General features: G+C 42.6%; 1 protein-coding gene across 1 annotated transcript in view; it reads right to left on the bottom strand.

Moving 5' to 3' along the window:
• Positions 1–210: 210 nt before the first annotated feature.
• The window catches only part of ptchd4 (patched domain containing 4), a 36,168-nt gene continuing 18,605 nt past the window's right edge, over positions 211–17,773 (bottom strand). The window contains exon 3 of the mRNA XM_021612082.3: positions 211–5,148. Coding sequence (XP_021467757.1) covers positions 3,467–5,148 — 1,682 coding nt within the window. The 3' untranslated portion in view covers positions 211–3,466. The remainder of the gene's footprint in view (positions 5,149–17,773) is intronic.

The raw sequence follows: 17,773 nt of genomic DNA, 5'->3' as shown, positions 1-17,773 counted from the left end.
TATCCTGTATCATGAGTGTCTAGCAAAAAAACATTGAAAGTTATTGGAGGGTTAAGCATGTTCATGGATCATGTATAATGATATTGTAATCTGAAAATTCAACAGTAGTTATGTAAGTATGGGTCATAACAGCACAGCAAACCTTTTAGCTCAGTTGTTTTGCATACTATTCTGATAGAAAGAAAATAACCACAACCAAGCTAAACAAAATTGCAGTGTAGTAAAAAGAGGCTGTAATATTTCCCTGTAATATAATGGCCAAGTAGTGAGGAATAAACAACGAAATAAAGAAGGAAAACAAGCAGAATCCACAGTCTCCCCATAGAGAACGTATCACCTTTGTTGATGCACCACAAACATTTAGGTCCACTGGAGGTGCAACAAGTTGATCTACTCAGTTTACTGTTGACATTCTGCAGTTTATTACTGGCCTACTGTGTTCAACCCTTTTTTCCTTTATTGCTTTTTTATAAGAACATTTCAGCTTTAAAAAAATCTAATATCATAGAGTTTTTTTTATAGAAAATCTTTAAAAAAAAAATCATATACAGTTATATTACACATATGATCCTCTGGCTTCTGTTTTGTTGAACATAAAGGACATTTTGTTACTTTGTTGCACAAAATGTTATAGAATATGCATTTAAACAACAAACATGGGTTCACACAGCGTTGCAAAATAAGGATACACAGACTAAATATACAGAAATCAAATACATGCGTCAATACATTACAGTGCCATGCGTACACAGTCATTTTGGGAAGTCAATGATTTCAATTGGCATTTGTCCCCTTTATATTAAATGTTCAAACCTTCTTACTATACATACATGACATGGCTTTTACAAAAATGCAGTGACACCAACAGTTGCACGTTTTGTAGCTAGCCTATACCCATCACTTTGGAGTAACTATGTCTGGTTAAAGTTATGAGATTCTCTCTTGCTATTTAGGCTTTAACGCTTAGGATTAATCATCACCACGGATAAGAGATTTGAGAATGAAATTAGGGATTTACCTTGTCATTATTTTTTTACGTGAGAGATTCATTCATTGCTAACTTTCAGACAAAATGGCCGTCATTAGTCTTTTGTGAGGAGGGTGATTTCTTGCATGAGGGAGAGGACCCTTTTCATCCCATTTATTTTACTAAAGGAGGAGTGTGAAAGCCCATGAGCAGGTAAAGGCATTATCTTGATAACTAGCGATCTACTGTTTCATACAGAAGCAGAAACTGCTTTTCGCTTCTTTACTTCAAAATGTTGCTTTCAAGATGGTTAATTGTACTGACCATTTTACTCCTGCAAGCTTCTCTAACTGTTGGTCCAAACACACATAAAGTTGCTTCAGCTGCCCTCATAGCTTTTATTGCCTTTTTTGAGAGGTACTTTGTCCCTTTCAAGCAGCATATAAAGACAGCAATGCTCTCTCAAGGTCATAACTTTCAATTAAGAATAACCTACGGACAGCCACATCCTTTTACATGAGAGGCATTCTGTTACATGCCACAAACCACCCTAAGGTGACGTATCAGAGGTCAGTGATGACTATCTCCTGCATTCTGACCTTGAGAGTGTCTGCCCTTACAGAGATCTTATCCAGCATCATCAGACTTAGCTTGATAATGCGCTTGGCTTTCCGACGGGGAGAGGGACTCCACTCTGGCCATTCTGGATAGCAGAGAGGCTACTAGAGGAGAATATTGATGTTCTCTGGAGATTTCTAAAGTAGATCAAGCAATGGTCCATGAAAGCCATTGGAATGCTAATATACATCACCAACGGTTGTTTAAACACGCATCATTGTGATGTATGGCATTACTTTGAGGTTTGAACCAATAGGATGTCTTTTACATCATGATTTGATTTGACAGAATATCCACATGTACCACCAAATCGGCACCCATATTTTTTTCCCGCTCAAATTATTTGGCACCACAGTCTTTCACACAAACAAAAAGAAACAATGTATCTCTGATTAAATTATGACCTGTCGTGTCCAACCCACCCAATCATTTATTTTGTTCATGATGATCCATAATCACCTCTTAATCATGGGACATTGAAACGTGTGACACTGAAACGTGTTAAACACTGAAGATGCCTTGCCAACTACGATGTTCAGATGATTTCTCGAGACACCTCATATCTTAGCCCAGTTAAAAAGGCAGTATGATCTTCAACCTCTGCAGTACTTCCTCCTTTTGGTTTTACTAGTTCAGCGCTGCCTTTTCCCTCCTAGTTAAGCCATCTGCTATGATTTCCTGAACATGCCTAACTCTATTAAGGGATCTGTTCAATCCGTATCGCAGAAGTTACAGCGTGATTGGAATTGAAAGTCAATGTTACCGCGTTAGCGGAGACTGCATTCACAATAAAACGCTGCATATGTCAGCTCAGTCTGAAATGACCTTTACATTTCTATGGTGCAATCTGTAACACTTCAGGGATACAGACTGAATGAAGCCCTAGATTATGTACCTTGCTGCAGTTCTACTCTAATTGTTGGCTAAGAACAGATGTGAGAATGGAAATAAAGCAGATATATCTGTCTTCCTGTAAAATTAACCTTGACAATTGTATCCACACAATGCAATGTGCAGGATAATTCTTCATAATGGACACAGTGTACGCCATCTGCCCAGTTCAGCTGTTCGCTCGGGTGTTTACCGGAAAGAAAGAATGGAATCTACTGGGGGTATGCTTTATTTCTGTGTACTCTCAAACAAATTCAAATGTATACATCCTTCTGTCTGTCTGTCTGTCTGTCTGTCTGTCTGTCTGTCTGTCTGTCTGTCTGTCTGTCTGTCTGTCTGTCTGTCTGTCTGTCTGTCTGTCTGTCTGTCTGTCTGTCTGTCTGTCTGTCATACTAATCATACTATAATGGGGTCTTTGTGATGGGGGTAGTATAAGCCTGTGTAGATGATAAAAATATTTAATATGACAAATTGTAGAAAACAATTTAGATAACTTTGACCACCATCCTGGAGGTAGACATTGCTATCATTCTTATGCTACCATACTTTCCTCACGATACTGTAGATTTACAATTGTTAGAATAAGATATATTATCCCCTTACACATTACACTGTAAGTAAATGTATGATATTGTAGTTTCTTCCTGGTTGTGTGAGAGTGTCTGTATGAACAGCAGAGGGAACCGTTTGCAGACTGTGCAGATAAGATACACTGTCCCATCCAGTCTGAAGGAGTAGCTGATCTATGGGTCTGATCTGGTCTGGTCTCTACTCTAGACAGCATGGCTGCTGGCTGTCTAGCTGGGTCATGGCTGCTGGTCTATATCTCCCTCCCTCCCTCCTCCTTCTGAGGACTGGTCCTTCTGAGGACCCCTCTGGCCCTTTGAGGGGCTACAACACATGGCCACCCTCGCTTTAGGACATGCTTCCAACACCTCACCCAACAATCACTGAAGACTGTCCCGCTGCCGCTCACCGACACACGGCTTCTCAGACGTTAGTCACATGATCAGGGTTCTCCCTGACTTCAATGCACTCTATCTCCTCCCTCTCCCTCACTCTCTCCCTCTCCATCATCTCCCGCTCCCTCTCCCGCTCTTTCCGTTTTGCCCGTTTTTTCTTCTTGTGCCTTTTTTTTGATGGGGGAAAAAACGTTAGAAACACAGGCAGGATGACAAAACAGTGCAGCACTGTGCAGCCTGCGGTGAGGAGGGAGCACTTGAACAGCGTGTAGGTCAGATTGGAAGGCACAAACACCAAGGGCAACATCCCGATAACGAAACAGCAGGCGTTTTGCAAAATGGCCGCCCCGTGCTCCTCTAACGAGATCTTAATGCACTGGGTCCTGGTGTGCTCCGTGGCCAGTACGAAGGTGTACAGGTGGGGTGCACAGTGATCCATGGCAAAGTTGAGAGTATAAATAAGGCACAGGATAGAGATGCTGTCCATGTGTACATTCCAGAGGGTCATGAGGCCCAGGACCCCCAGCTCTACGGAGGTGACGGTCAGGATCAACCAGAAGTTCCCCAGAGGGTTGATGACCAGGAAGAAGGTGAGGATGAGGATGGTGAGCACGCTGAAGGCCGATGTGAGGATGGGTGAGACCACGGAGGAGCTGTAACGGTCCATGTAGACGAAGGTGGGGTTGAAGACGATGAACTTGATGTTGTTGATGAGCGAAAGGGGGCGGAGCCTCTCCAGCAGTTCCACCACCTCCTCCCGTGTCTTCTCCGTGGTCCGCGCCACCAGGTACATCCTGGACGCGATGATCTCCATTTCATCCCCATCTGTCTTGGACAGAATGATGTCCTCCATGAAGTGCTGATACTCCGGGCTGCGCAGGAAGGAGCCCTGCAGGATGGTGATGAAATCACTTTTGGTCGAGGCGCTCACATTCACCACCTTCAGATACTGAAAGTAGTTATCCATCCAGGAGATCTTGTTGAAGCCGTGGCTCAGCGTTGTGAGGTGCTCCTGCACCGTGGAGTTCCAGTACTCGATGGGCTCATAGATGTAGAAGCCGATCACGGGGCTGTAGTTACTGAAGTACTTCTGCTGAGTCGTGGCATAGGACACACTGGGCGTGTTGCTGGCTAGGAGGTTGACGATGTTGGATCCATCACTGATTTGTAAACATCCCATGAAGGAGAAGGAGGCGTAGATCAGGTAGAGGATGACCACGAAGGGCTTGACATAGGTGTTGGTGATCCACTCCGTGTAGTGCTCCCTCAGGAAGTGCTGGATGAAGTGGTTGTGGTAGGGCACGACCTCGTGGTGCGTGACATGGTCATGGCCGTCGCTCATCATGGTCTTGAACCAGGTGGGCTGACGGTCCAGGTACTCCACTGAGGGGATCTTACAGCAGAACACACTGTGGTAGCGGTTCTGCTCCAGCTGACCAGCGAACACCAAGCAGGAACCGTAGAAGGAGAACACGTAGAAGTAGTTGACCAGGACGGCCACGCACATGCTCTGGCAGAAGATCTTCACCGACTCAATGTTGGTGAAGGGGCTGGCACCCATGCCAAATGTGATGATATAGAGGGAACTGGTCATGGTATAGCACACCATCACGTCGGCGAAGGCGTCTGCCACGCGTTCCTTGAAGGGAAGGCTTTCTCGAGTTCTTCGCCAGCCCGCCAGGAGCTCAAACACTCCTTTGGTTCCATGACCTGAAATGACAGGAACACATACTTTGTCAATGCCATTGCCCGTGAATACACATTAGTCCATTTCTGTTTATCAGTTTTAAAATGATACCATATAGCACATGCATTGTAATACTGAAGTAAAATATTTAAAGCAGCAATCAGCAGATAAAATAATAAAGCGTTATTTCGCCCGTTTCAGTAAAAAGCAGATGGACGAGGCTGGAGATATCTAAACACTCTCAAATTCTTAAAAACGGCTATGGATGCAAGAATGAACCATCCATGAGATCAAAATGATAGTTTTAACCATGTTTTGATGCTATAAAGCATTTGTTTACATTTACTTTTGTAGGCTCGACCCTAAACTCTGTTACCTGGTAATACATGGCAAATGGTCCAGGAACAACAAGGAAAACATAACGGACAACGCCCAAGGACTAGTCAGCCTTTCCACCTCTGAGGGGCCACAATGTATCTCTCTGTTTCAATAGTCAGTCCTCTGGATACTGTATGTGTGATAGAAAAGTACTATAGTATTCATGTCTGGTATCTATCTGAAACGTGTTCACTGAGGATAACTCTGATGCTATGTATGATCTCTGTGGTAACTTATATTTCTGTACAGGGTGAACTCTAAATGACTCTATAAAAAGGAATCCTGTCTTATTTCCATTGGTCTCGCCCCCCACACAAGCCTTTAGATGCTGTGACACCCTGTGGAGATTGGGCCTTGGTGGTCAGGTTACTCTAAACTTGGTAATGTTTGATTGGTCAATGGTTGTGGGTTTTGGGTCAAAAAGGTTACACCTTTAGATGTTATAAATGGAATTAAATGCCTTTGTTCTGTCTCTTATACTGTGTCCAGTACATGGAGGAAGGTTGTATGATCAATTCTCATTTCCTAGGCTTCTAGGCATCTGGCCTAGTAGACATCTCTCGGATCATTCTTAGAATAATGCCTAGTAATGCTTGTTAATGCTTTGTAACTTAATCTTTATGCCTTGTATGTGAATCCATTCATTTGACAAATTATTTAAAGACACTTGTATTTAGAATTAAATTCTCAGACATTTCTTGATTGCCTATTACTGCAACTCAACCATAGTCTTCTTGCATTTTCCTATTTATTTTATGTAATCGGATAAACATTTCAGTACGCTAATTGCTTAGTCTTATTATGAGTCGCATGTGAGGTGTATATAATATGCATATATGATCATTATTACCCCCACTACTCTTTATTTACAAATATTGGAGCAAAACAAGCTTATATTTGGGGTTCTGATTGGGTACGACAGTTGAACTTAGCTCATGAGATATTTCTAAGTTATATTCTTAAAAAATCAATGGGTACATATCATTAACTAATCCAAAAATTGATGTAGCAACTTCAGATTGCCCCTTTAAATGCAAAAATACACAAGTTAAATCTGTGGGATTGCTCATGAGCTGTAAAAAGAGCCGTAAATAGACGCACTCAGGGGATGTGCTCCATATTCACCCCCCCCCCCCCCCCCCACACACACACACACACACACACACACACACACACACTGTAGTGACGGGTCACAGCCATATTACTGTCTGGGAGCTGCCTGCCGTGAATGTGTTGGCTTTTGAACAATATAATAAATGTAACACTTTTCCATCTCCTAAATATTTCAGTGGGAGTGGTTGATTTGGCCCATCTTCATGATGTGTTCCACACTGTTTAAAATATTTCCTCAAAAATCTCCATGGTTGGGTCCTTGCTCTCAACGGCGTCATACATTTTGACTAATTTGACAAGGGGGGAAAAAAAACGTAACAATAAAGGATTACGCCGAAATAATGAGTGAGGTGGATTGAATTTGCTTGCTTTTAGATTTACTAAGCTGTGGTACAAGTCAATGAATTATTGTCAGTTCATTTAGAAGGTGTGTGTGGGAAATTCAGGCTGCATACAGTACATGCAGCAGTTATCCAAAAAATAAATAAATGGGCTGTGTCAATGCAAATAGTCCAGGTGGCCATTTGATTAATTGAAGTGGGTCTAGAGTTTCCAGGTGATGGTGATGTGAGCCATGACCATCCTTTGAAATAACTTCATGGCTACCGACATGAGTGCTACGAGAAGGTAGTCATTTAGACAGGTTATCTTCGCTTTCTTGGGCACAGGGACTAAGGTGGTCTGATTGAAACATGTAGATATTACAGACTCGGTGAGGGAGAGGTTGAAAATGTCAGTGAAGACACTTGCCAGTTGGTCCGCTCATGCTCGGAGTACACATCCTGGTAATCCATCTGGCCCCATGGCCTTGTGTATGTTGACCTGTTTAAAGGTCTTGCTCACATCGGCTACGGAGAGCGTGATCACACAGTCGTCCGGAACAGCTGGTGCTCTCATGCATACTTCAGTGTTGCTGCCTCGAAGCGAGCATAAAAGACTGGGCGGCCATTTGAATAATTGTTCAGCAGGCTTATGGCTTGGGGGTAAGAACTGTTAAGGAGACTTTTGTAACTACACTTGGCGCTCCGGTACCGCTTGCCACGAGGTAGCAGAGAGACCAGTCTGTGACTTGGGTGACTGGAGTGTTTGACAATTTTTCGCTCCACTACAGCCATGTCGATGTGAATGGGTGCGTGTTTGGCCATCCTTTTCCTGTAGTTCACGATCAGCTCCTTTGTCTTGCTCACATTGAGGGAGAGGTTGTTGTCCTGGCACCACACCAGGTCTCTGACCTCCTCCCTATAGGCTGCCTCATCGATAGTGTTAGAATCGTGCTTGCCCACACAGTCATGGGTGAACAGGTAGTACAGGAGGGGACTAATCATGCACCCCTGAGGGGCCCTCATGTTGAGGATCAGTGTGGCAGATGTGTTGTTGCCTACCCTTACCAACTGGGGGCGGTCCGTCAGTAAGTCTAGGATCCAGTTGCAGGGGGAGGTGTTTAGTCCCAACGTCCTTAGCTTAGTGATGAGCTTTGAGAGCACTATGGTGTTGAACGCTGAGCTGTAGTCAATGAACAGCATTCTCGCATAGCTGTTACTTTTGTCCAGGAGTGAAAGGGCAGTGTGGAGTCAGATTAAGATTGCGTCATCTGTGGATCTGTTGGGGCGGTATGCAAATTTAAGTGGGTCTAGGGTTTCCCAGATGATGGTGTTGATGTGAGCCATGACCAGCCTTTGAAAGATCTTCGTTGCTACCGATGTGAGTGCTACGAGGAGGTAGTCACTTAGGCAGGTTAACTTCGCATTATTGGGCACAGGGACTATGGTGGTCTGCTTGCCTTGAAGCAAGCATAAAAGGCATTTAGCCCATCTGGTAGCTGGGTTTCCCTTTAAATTCTTTAATAGTTTGTAAGCCCTGCCACATCTGACAAGCATCAGAGCTGGTGTTGTAGGATTCAATCTTAGTCCTGTATTGAAAATATTCCAGTTTGTACTAGCAAAATAGTTCGGTAGCGTACCATCTGCGTCATCTGACCACTTCCGTACTGAGCGAGCAACTGGTACTTCCTGCTTTAGTTTTCGCTTGTAAGCAGGAATCAGGAGGATGGAATTATGGTTAGATTTTCCAAATGGAGGGCTAGGGGGAGCTTTGTATGCCTCTCTGTGTGTGGAGTAAAGGCGGTCTAGAGTTTTTTGCCTCTGGTCGCACATGTGATATGTTGGTAAAAATGAGGTAAAACAGATTTAAGTTTGCCTGCATTAAAGTCCCCAGACACTAGGAGGGCCGCTTCTGGATGAGCATTTTCTTATTTGCTTATGGCTTTATATAGCTTGTTGAGTGCGGTCTTAGTGCCAGCGTCGGTTTGTGGTGGTAAATAGACGGCTACGAAAAATATAGATGAAAACTCTCTTGGTAGATAGTGTGGTCTACAGCTTATCATGAAATACTCTACCTCAGACGAGCAATACCTCAAGACTAACTTAATATAAGACGTTGCGCACCAGCTGTTATTGACAAATAGACCACCACCCCCACCCCTCGCCTTACCGGACATAGCTGTTCTGTCCTGCCGATGCACGGAACACCCAAACAACTGTATATTATCCGTGTTGTTGTTCAGCCACAATTCGGTGAAACATAAGATATTACAGTTTTTAATGTCCTGTTGGTAGGATAGCCTCGAATGGAGCTGATCCAGTTTATTCACCAGTGATTGCACTTTGGCCCACTCGCCGACAAATTCTCACAAGGCACCCTGATCTCCGCCCACTGTATTTCCTTATTTTCTTCATGCAAATAACAGGGATTTGGGCCTTGTCTGGGAGTAACATTATATCCGATGCGTCAGACTCATAAAAAAACCCATCTTTGTCCAGTTCGAGGTGAGTAATCGCTGTTCTGATATCCAGAAGCTCTTTTCGGTCATAAGAGAAGGTAGCATCATGATTATGTACAAAATAAGTTACAAACAAAGCGAAAAGACACAAAATAGCACAATTGGTTAGGAACGCGTAAATCGGCAACCATCCCATCCAGCGCCTTTCTTTATTTCCTGCATATCTGGCGCCATTTCCTACATATCTGACATGAAAACACGTGGCATTTCTGGGTATGATTGGAAAAACCCTGGGTTACATTAACGTGATTTATGAGTTGCAGGTGGGGAATGGAAGATAGTGTTGGACCCATCTGGTAAAATATCCCCAGATAATATCTCCACTAGAATGACTGCGAAAACAAACTCTGTTACCAAAGCCTTGGTCTGATGTCACCAAAGACCTGCCAGAAAAATACATCATTTAAAAACACGTTTTTTTACAGCACCTTTGAAATTCTCTTTGTAACGAAAAGCACTATCTAAAATAAATATATTATTATGTGCATATACAACATACAAAATCAGTCAGGCTAACAGGGACAGGATTTCCACTCAGACACAATAAAAAAATTATATAGTTAGGGCTATTTTGAATTTGAGCTGTACGGCGCAGAAATTCATGCCTACCATGAATATATGAATACTAGGTATATACTGTACATTGAGATTACATGACAGAGTTTGTAGGCTAGAGTCTCTGAGGCCTAATACCCAGGAAATAGCCTGCAGGTACAGACAGGATCTGACTCTATAGGACTTCTGGCTAATCCTCTGCATCATCATCAGGGGCATCTCTGGGCTCTCGCTCACTCTCTTAACAGAAATGGGACTGAATGAGCCTCCATACACAGACCAAAGTGACACACTTTCCACTCCACTGAAACCCTGACAGGTCCTTTATCATTAAACTCCAGTTACATGAATGATTGGGTTAAATAATACACGTGCAGAGAGGCATTAGAAGGCGCAGTATAAACTGGTGCTTGTGACTCAGCCGGTCGGTCCTATGCAACAACAACATCAGTCAGAAACAGAAGCGGCTCTGATAAACACAGTGTATGTTATCACTCCCCTCAGATGCTGCTAAAATGCTTTATTCGTTAGCTACTGTAAATGTGAAGTAGGCCATAAGTAGGCTTGAGGACACAAATGTGTTTGTCTCCTGCATGGATCTATGAATCACTGTTGCATTCTAGTAGTGCCCGGCTGTCCGAGGTCAGGATCACTGTTGCATTCTAGTAGTGCCAGGCTGTCCGAGGTCAGGATCACTGTTGCATTCTAGTAGTGCCAGGATGTCCAAGGTCAGGATCACTGTTGCATTATAGTAGTGCCAGGTTGTCCGAGGTCAGGATCACTGTTGCATTATAGTAGTGCCAGGTTGTCCGAGGTCAGGATCACTGTTGCATTCTAGTAGTGCCAGGATGTCCAAGGTCAGGATCACTGTTGCATTATAGTAGTGCCAGGTTGTCCGAGGTCAGGATCACTGTTGCATTCTAGTAGTGCCAGGCTGTCCGAGGTCAGGATCACTGTTGCATTCTAGTAGTGCCAGGCTGTCCGAGGTCAGGATCACTGTTGCATTCTAGTAGTGCCAGGCTGTCCGAGGTCAGGATCACTGCTGGCTGCTTCATTCATACAAGTCTGCTGCTCTGCCTCCTTCTGACACCATGCCTGCATGCTCACTGGGGATTTAATCTTTTTTTTTTTTTTAAAGTTACTCGCTCTGAGGTATGGTGGTATCTGTCTTCGCTGTTTGAAACACAGAATGCAGAATGCATTTCGCTACACTCGCAATAACATCTGCTCACCATGTCTGTGTGACCAATACAATTTGATTTGATAGCTCACCAGTAACATAGGTTGTAGGCAAAATATGATAAATAATTGAGCACATGAGGAATTGCTCTCCTTTTGTTTCTCATCATTCTGTACAGGTAGACTTATGAACAAAGTGAAGAACAAGACCCTTTTGGGATTGCATTCCATCCATTTCTGCCTCTGGGCAAAAACTTGATCGTACTGATGTAATACTGTTTAATGAACACACACTTGGAAGATTACAGTTTCACCTTGACTACTTTGAGGCTTACTTTGAGGCTACTTAAACCCTTTACACTTGTGGGAATTGGCCTATATGGATAGGGCTAAATGGAAATATCTCTTACAGAAGAAACATGAAAAGCACATGCATAAGCATGGTATCAATTGAAAGGGAAAAGTTCGGAGATTATAGATAAATTATTAGACCAAAGTTGAGGACACAACAGTTCACCTCACACAAGATCCAAACATCACACTGTTGATTTTATGTGTATTTTACATGTACTGTGCTTTACACAGCATTAGATAACAAAATCGGATACATTCAGTAATATGATGAGAATATTCCAGGAATATGTGTGGACATAACACAAGACAAAACAATTGCAAGGGTTTGAGTAAGAGGACTTACTGGTGTCTCCAAGTGGCCACACACCTCTCCAAAGTGTGCACAGTTCCTAAGTCATTTCAATACACTTTTATGACTCAAAGAAGAGTCTTCAACTATAAGGTGCTTTTTGGAGCTCTCCTAGCTGTGCTGTTGAGGAACTACAGCAAGCACACTTGTAGTTGTTTTGTTTGGAAGACAACTCTGCTGCATGCATGCCATCACACAGTTACTTCTGTTGTTTACGCAATCCAAAAACTGCCCGTTATAAATTGCAATCTGTGTGACGTGGGCATCATTTGAAAGCTTGTTCGATTGTCAACACGACTAGCTAAGTTCTAAAATACAATCTGACAGTGCGGGGGCAACCTCTCTCCGCACGCGGTGCTCACGTTCAGAACGTCTGTCAGTCAAAACCCATACAGCGCTGTGAAGCGTAGAGCCAGAGCTCTGACATAATTTATAGCCGCTGCGTTCCAATTTAGGTGCTTATCAGTGCCCAAATCTGCCATTTTCAACCAGAATACGGTTACGAGTGTAAACGGCTAGCGAGAAACAACATAGTAAACAGGGAATGTAACAGAATTCAAATTAAGGGATGAGAGAACTTTCAGAAACAACATATTCATGACTGTGATCTTCATTCAGGCAGAGCAACCTTGAATAGTTCAGGAGACACTTTCACATTCAATATGCAAACAATGTCTGACAAGCAATGTCTGAAAGAACCCAAACTCTTCAATCAAACATGAGGTGAAAAACCAAATACACAAGTCTGAAACCATGACTGTTCAATGCTATATCAGCTTTCCCCTAGACAGAGAACGTTATTCTCAGACGGTTCAAAACTGAAAAGCCAAATTGTAGCTTACAGCACGCTTGCAACTGCATACGCTTCAGAGAGAGGACTTGATTTGCAGTCCACAGGCCTTCCCAGACATGTCCCTCGTGGGCTGTAGAGCCATACTGTTGGCAGAACATACAGTACAGTATGTGTGGAAGGCCTAGCATGGCTTCTGCCAATAAAACAATAAAGCAAAACCAGTGCCTCTTTATCCTTCACAATCTCATTTTAATGACTGGGACAGACAACCGCTAGCCATACAGTCGGACACATTGTGATCGTCAGGACAGCCATCTCAGTACATTCAGAGGCAAGAGGAATAGGCTACAGCAGGGATGGGCAACCCTTTTGTAGGCCTGCGGACCAATACAATTTACTGTTGAGAGTTAGACTAATAGAATACACAAGGTTCAATTTCAAAATTTGGTTGTGCATTATCAGTCACTTAATTGGCCTATGTCAGCAAAAACATTTCATATTGGTAAGTTAGTCTAGCGGCCAACTATCGATCATCAGTTACCCATTGATCATCAGTTATCATATTAAAAACTGCAAACATTTGCCTCCACCCTATGGCAAAATGTGTAGAATTGCAGGGAATTTGCTGTAAAACTGTCTCCCACCCCCATCAAAGTTGCCATTCCCTGGGCTATAGGGAGGCCCACCTGCCATGCTCTCTCAGGAGGAGACGGGCACTTTATGTTGAAAACCCAGACATTATCTAAACGTCCCATTCTCACGATGCTGCCTGGCACCGTACATTCTGTTCCGGATGGAGAGAGGACATTCACGTTAAGAATAAGATCACTTTATTTGTCAATTGTCAGTTCAAACTGAAATGTGACTTCCACTTTTAGCCCAACCCCTTCGAAAGACACATACAGGTTTTTGGTTAAGTGCCTTGCTCAACTGCAAAACTTCAGGCAATGGTATCTAGGATTTGATAATTGCAACCCTCCGGTTGCCAGCTCACTTCCTGGCAGAATTTTCCTTCCGGACGCAGGATTCGAACTGGCAACCCTTTGCTGGCTTGCCTCTCTAACCGCTAGGCTACCTGCCGTCCCCGATCTCCGAAGCGGAGCAGCGTGCCATGCGGCAGTAGCCAACGGTATCTCAGGAGGAGGCGGTTAGATGAAAGGTTGTACCTCATTTCCACTGCAGCTCCCAGACAGGTACAACATCCCACTGAGCTTGAGGGGGCCGTTTGTCAAAGGCCTCTGGTGGACCATTTCAGGCACGACAAAGGACTTGGAACAATTATTGGCAGGAGGGAGGCCTCATCCCCGAGCCGGAGTCGCATCAGCCCGAGTCATTAAACCAAATTACAGCTCTTAAACTTCAATGGCATACAGGCAGAAAACACATCGATCTCAGATGAGGAAAACACCTCGCCATTGATTTTTTATTCGCATACATTTTTCACAGGTGACGTGACAGAGCAAACATTGGAAAGATAGTTCTGCCTTCTTCGAATGTATCAAACTTGATAAAAAGACAGATGAGTAGTGGTATGTAATAGAGAATGTGGCTTTGCAGAGTACAGTTTACCTACATCGAAGTAAACTAACGTCAAATCAACATCCTGACAAAATCTAAAATAAAACCAGGTGTTTAGATAATGACCAACTTTATAATCGGTTTGTATCATTTTATTTCCCTCTGAGCAACAAACTAGCTCTTGCTAGACTTTTGAAACATGTCTTTCAATAGGAATTCGTTAAGCTACAGATACTGATTTCCCAATGCTGTCTACTCTGAAATGTACATTTTTTTTCCAAATCCTGGCCTAGTTAGCAGCAGTCGTTCTCTCTGTAGGTGAGCTAATCCCTCTGCAGTGGATTACAGATGCAATGAGTATAGCCTACAATACTATATAAATGAGAGAGGGAAGCCCCGATAACAGACACACAAACACAAGTCAGCCTAGCTAGCCTACACATTGGCATCACATGTGGTTCCAGACAGCATAGCAGAGCACAGCCTAATCTACCGACTGCCTGCCCTGAGGCATGGAGAGGGGAGGCCCAGCCATCTGGAGAAACTCACTGCTAATGGTCAGAGGTGGAAGGATGTAAGAGACACACACACACATACATATAGGTACTAATACCAGTCTATTCCTTAAACCTGCAGCATGGTGGAAAACACATGAAAGATATGAAAACACGTGTCACCCGCTGACTGTAACAGCCACCATGGGTAAATAAAGATATGAGCTTTCACTGCATTTGGTTCGTCAATCATCTACAATTCCCAATTCCTTTGCTAAAATGTACAAGATACAAAAGACAATCTGAGAATATTGTTTTATTTTGTGGCTCTTTTGGTTTCTTTCTGTTTGTCCGTTGAGAGCTAATCTAAAAACCCAAAGGTGGCCAAGTTTGCTCAGCTGGGAACTATATTTCTGCAGTGAATCTTCAGATTCCTAATAGGAGTGTGATGGGTCCTGCATTTATGATACTTCAGGAATGCAAAGGAAATCATGAATTACTGTCGGAGTTTAAATGGGAGACGAATAAAAACAAATTAAATGGAAGAGGGAAAAAAATAGGTCCCCTGCAAAACTGCACGATTTGGCTATGGAACTTTATTTGAGTGAGAAACAACATTAGAAATGTATGATATTCATCATAGTGTTGAACTGGGGTGTTAATTAACAAGGCAGAACAAAATACAAATAGTAACTGTCTCATTGTAATCAATGAATTAGTTCTATTGATCTGACTGAGACTGCTTTTGATGAACATAGAACTGCTCTATAACATGACATACTGTATATGGGGCAGAATGGTGGATCTCTGTCTATGCAGATCTACATGTATCTGTCAAACATAGATACAGTTATAATCATTATTTCTCTGGATGGATCAAATCCATTTCATACTTATGTGGACCATGATCCATACCCAGATCATCCTAAATCAATTACTCTGACTTGTGCCTCTGAGTTTGATTAAAGGTGATAAATTATATTTACAAATGTGAGCACACACATGAGCCAGATCAATCCGGTAAAGCCAGTTATGTCATTTCAGTAATACCACCAGGAGTCGTGTTCTGCAGAAATTTATTCTGAAACATTCCAAGAGAAATGGAACAGCTAATTTAGTCATTTGCATTTTGAAGTTTCTCTTCCTGGAAAAACACTACTTAACATTAATTGTTTAAGCCTTGTGTTCCTGGCTGCTGAATTAGAAATTCACAGGAGGAGAAGAAACCCTCTTTACTTTGGGTCTGTGTATTTGTGTGCAATTAAAAAATATCTCAGTATCTGTGCAGTGGGTTATTACATTCCTGAGGGAATACAAAGTATATCAGTTTCTATTTAAGCAATAAGGCCCGAGGGGGTGTGGTATATGGCCAATATACCACGGCTAAGGGTTGTTCTTAGTGATGACACAACGTGGAATGCCTGGACACAGCCCTAAGCCGTGGTATATTGGCCATATATCACATATCCCGAGGTGCCTTATTGCTATTATAAACTGTTTACCAACATAATTAGAGTGTTAAAATGAAGTGTTTTGTCATACCCGTGGTATACGGTCTGATATACCATGGCTGTCAGCCAATCAGCATTCAGGGCTCGAACCACCCAGTTTCTAATGGACATTTGATTCCGGTAATTTCATTCCAGCCATACACCAATCCAGAAACAATTGAATTGTGAGAGTGTGTGAGGGAGTGAGTGAGTGTGTGTGTGTGCCTGTGTGCCTGTGTAAATGACCTATCTGATAATTTTATGGTAAGACAGACAATCACCTTAAATGTGCAACTATGGGTCATAGGATGGCATTACAGTAACAGTGACAATATCAGCTAAGCATCAAACCTGATTAGGATAATGGATAATGGACCATAACACACAAAACAGTTTCTCACTTGTAAACATTTTATGGAGCTACTGAAAAAAAGTAGTCCAGTTATGGGCCATTGGGCAGAGTGTTTGGGTCATATACATTTAAGAGCAATTCATTGGATTCAGTTTGATTGAAACTGGTGCTCTAAGATTTCATACTGCACTGCATGGGGTGGAGAGTCTTAATGATTGCCTCAGCAGTCTCTGGTTACATTACTGCTTTTAATTTAAAGCTTCCACTTCTGAGATGACCAAATAAAGGAGCTATTCAGACATATCCACAAGAGATGACACGATTTTACCACAGCAAGTGACATGTGGGAACAATGGGGGATTTAAGATGACTTGTTTGAAACGTTCTCAAAAAAGTAATTGGTGAAACCGACTATAAAACGTACAGTATCAACATAGTTATTTGTCTAGAATAGAATGGAACAGAATACAACTTTATTATCCATTGACATCAAGACACAAAACATGGAAGCTGTTGTCTTGTGAACTTGGCAATCTGTCTTGAGAGGCCAATAGAACTATAGACCTGGAAGGAACAGATCTGTGAAGTCAAAGCACATTTCCTGCTAACAGTTCAATTAAAGATGGATTACCCTAACATACATACCACTGCATTGATTCTCATCTATAAAGTCGCTTCCTCCCCAGTCAATACTCGCCTTCTCACTTACCACAAAGCAGATCACTTAAAAACAGCATCTGGCTAATTCTTACTGCTGTAAACTGGAGTAAATGGTAAGAACATACAGAAAAGAGACATTTGACAAACTGCTCCTCTCTCTGAGTTTATTATGTATTTAGACAGGCATAAAACCAAAGTTAAGATAGATGATGTGAATAAATTTGGGCAAAACATACAGACCCAAGTACTGTATTGGTAAAAGTTCAGGTAGAGGAAAGTATGCATCATCTAACCATATTGCATGGTGAGTGGTTTCTCTCTCTGCCTGGGTGAACATGGAAATGCCATTCTAACTTAGGTTGCTGCCACATTGCCCTGAAATCTCTCTGCTTCCTGGTCCAACACGGCAATGGGAAATGAAATAGCTGCTAGCTTAATGACATGTAATATGTCATGCTTGAGGACATTAGTGATAAGCAGCTCTATCAGAATGTATCTAATGTCTTCCTGAATATTTTTCGCTCCCCTTGCAGCAGATCAATAGGTTTTGTTCAACACATACACTTTCCTATCC

This window comes from Oncorhynchus mykiss, chromosome 8 (genome assembly GCF_057628025.1).
Source record: "Oncorhynchus mykiss isolate SJ-2025 chromosome 8, ASM5762802v1, whole genome shotgun sequence".
Taxonomy (NCBI): domain Eukaryota; kingdom Metazoa; phylum Chordata; class Actinopteri; order Salmoniformes; family Salmonidae; genus Oncorhynchus; species Oncorhynchus mykiss.
This window is presented reverse-complemented; position numbering and strand designations above follow the sequence as displayed.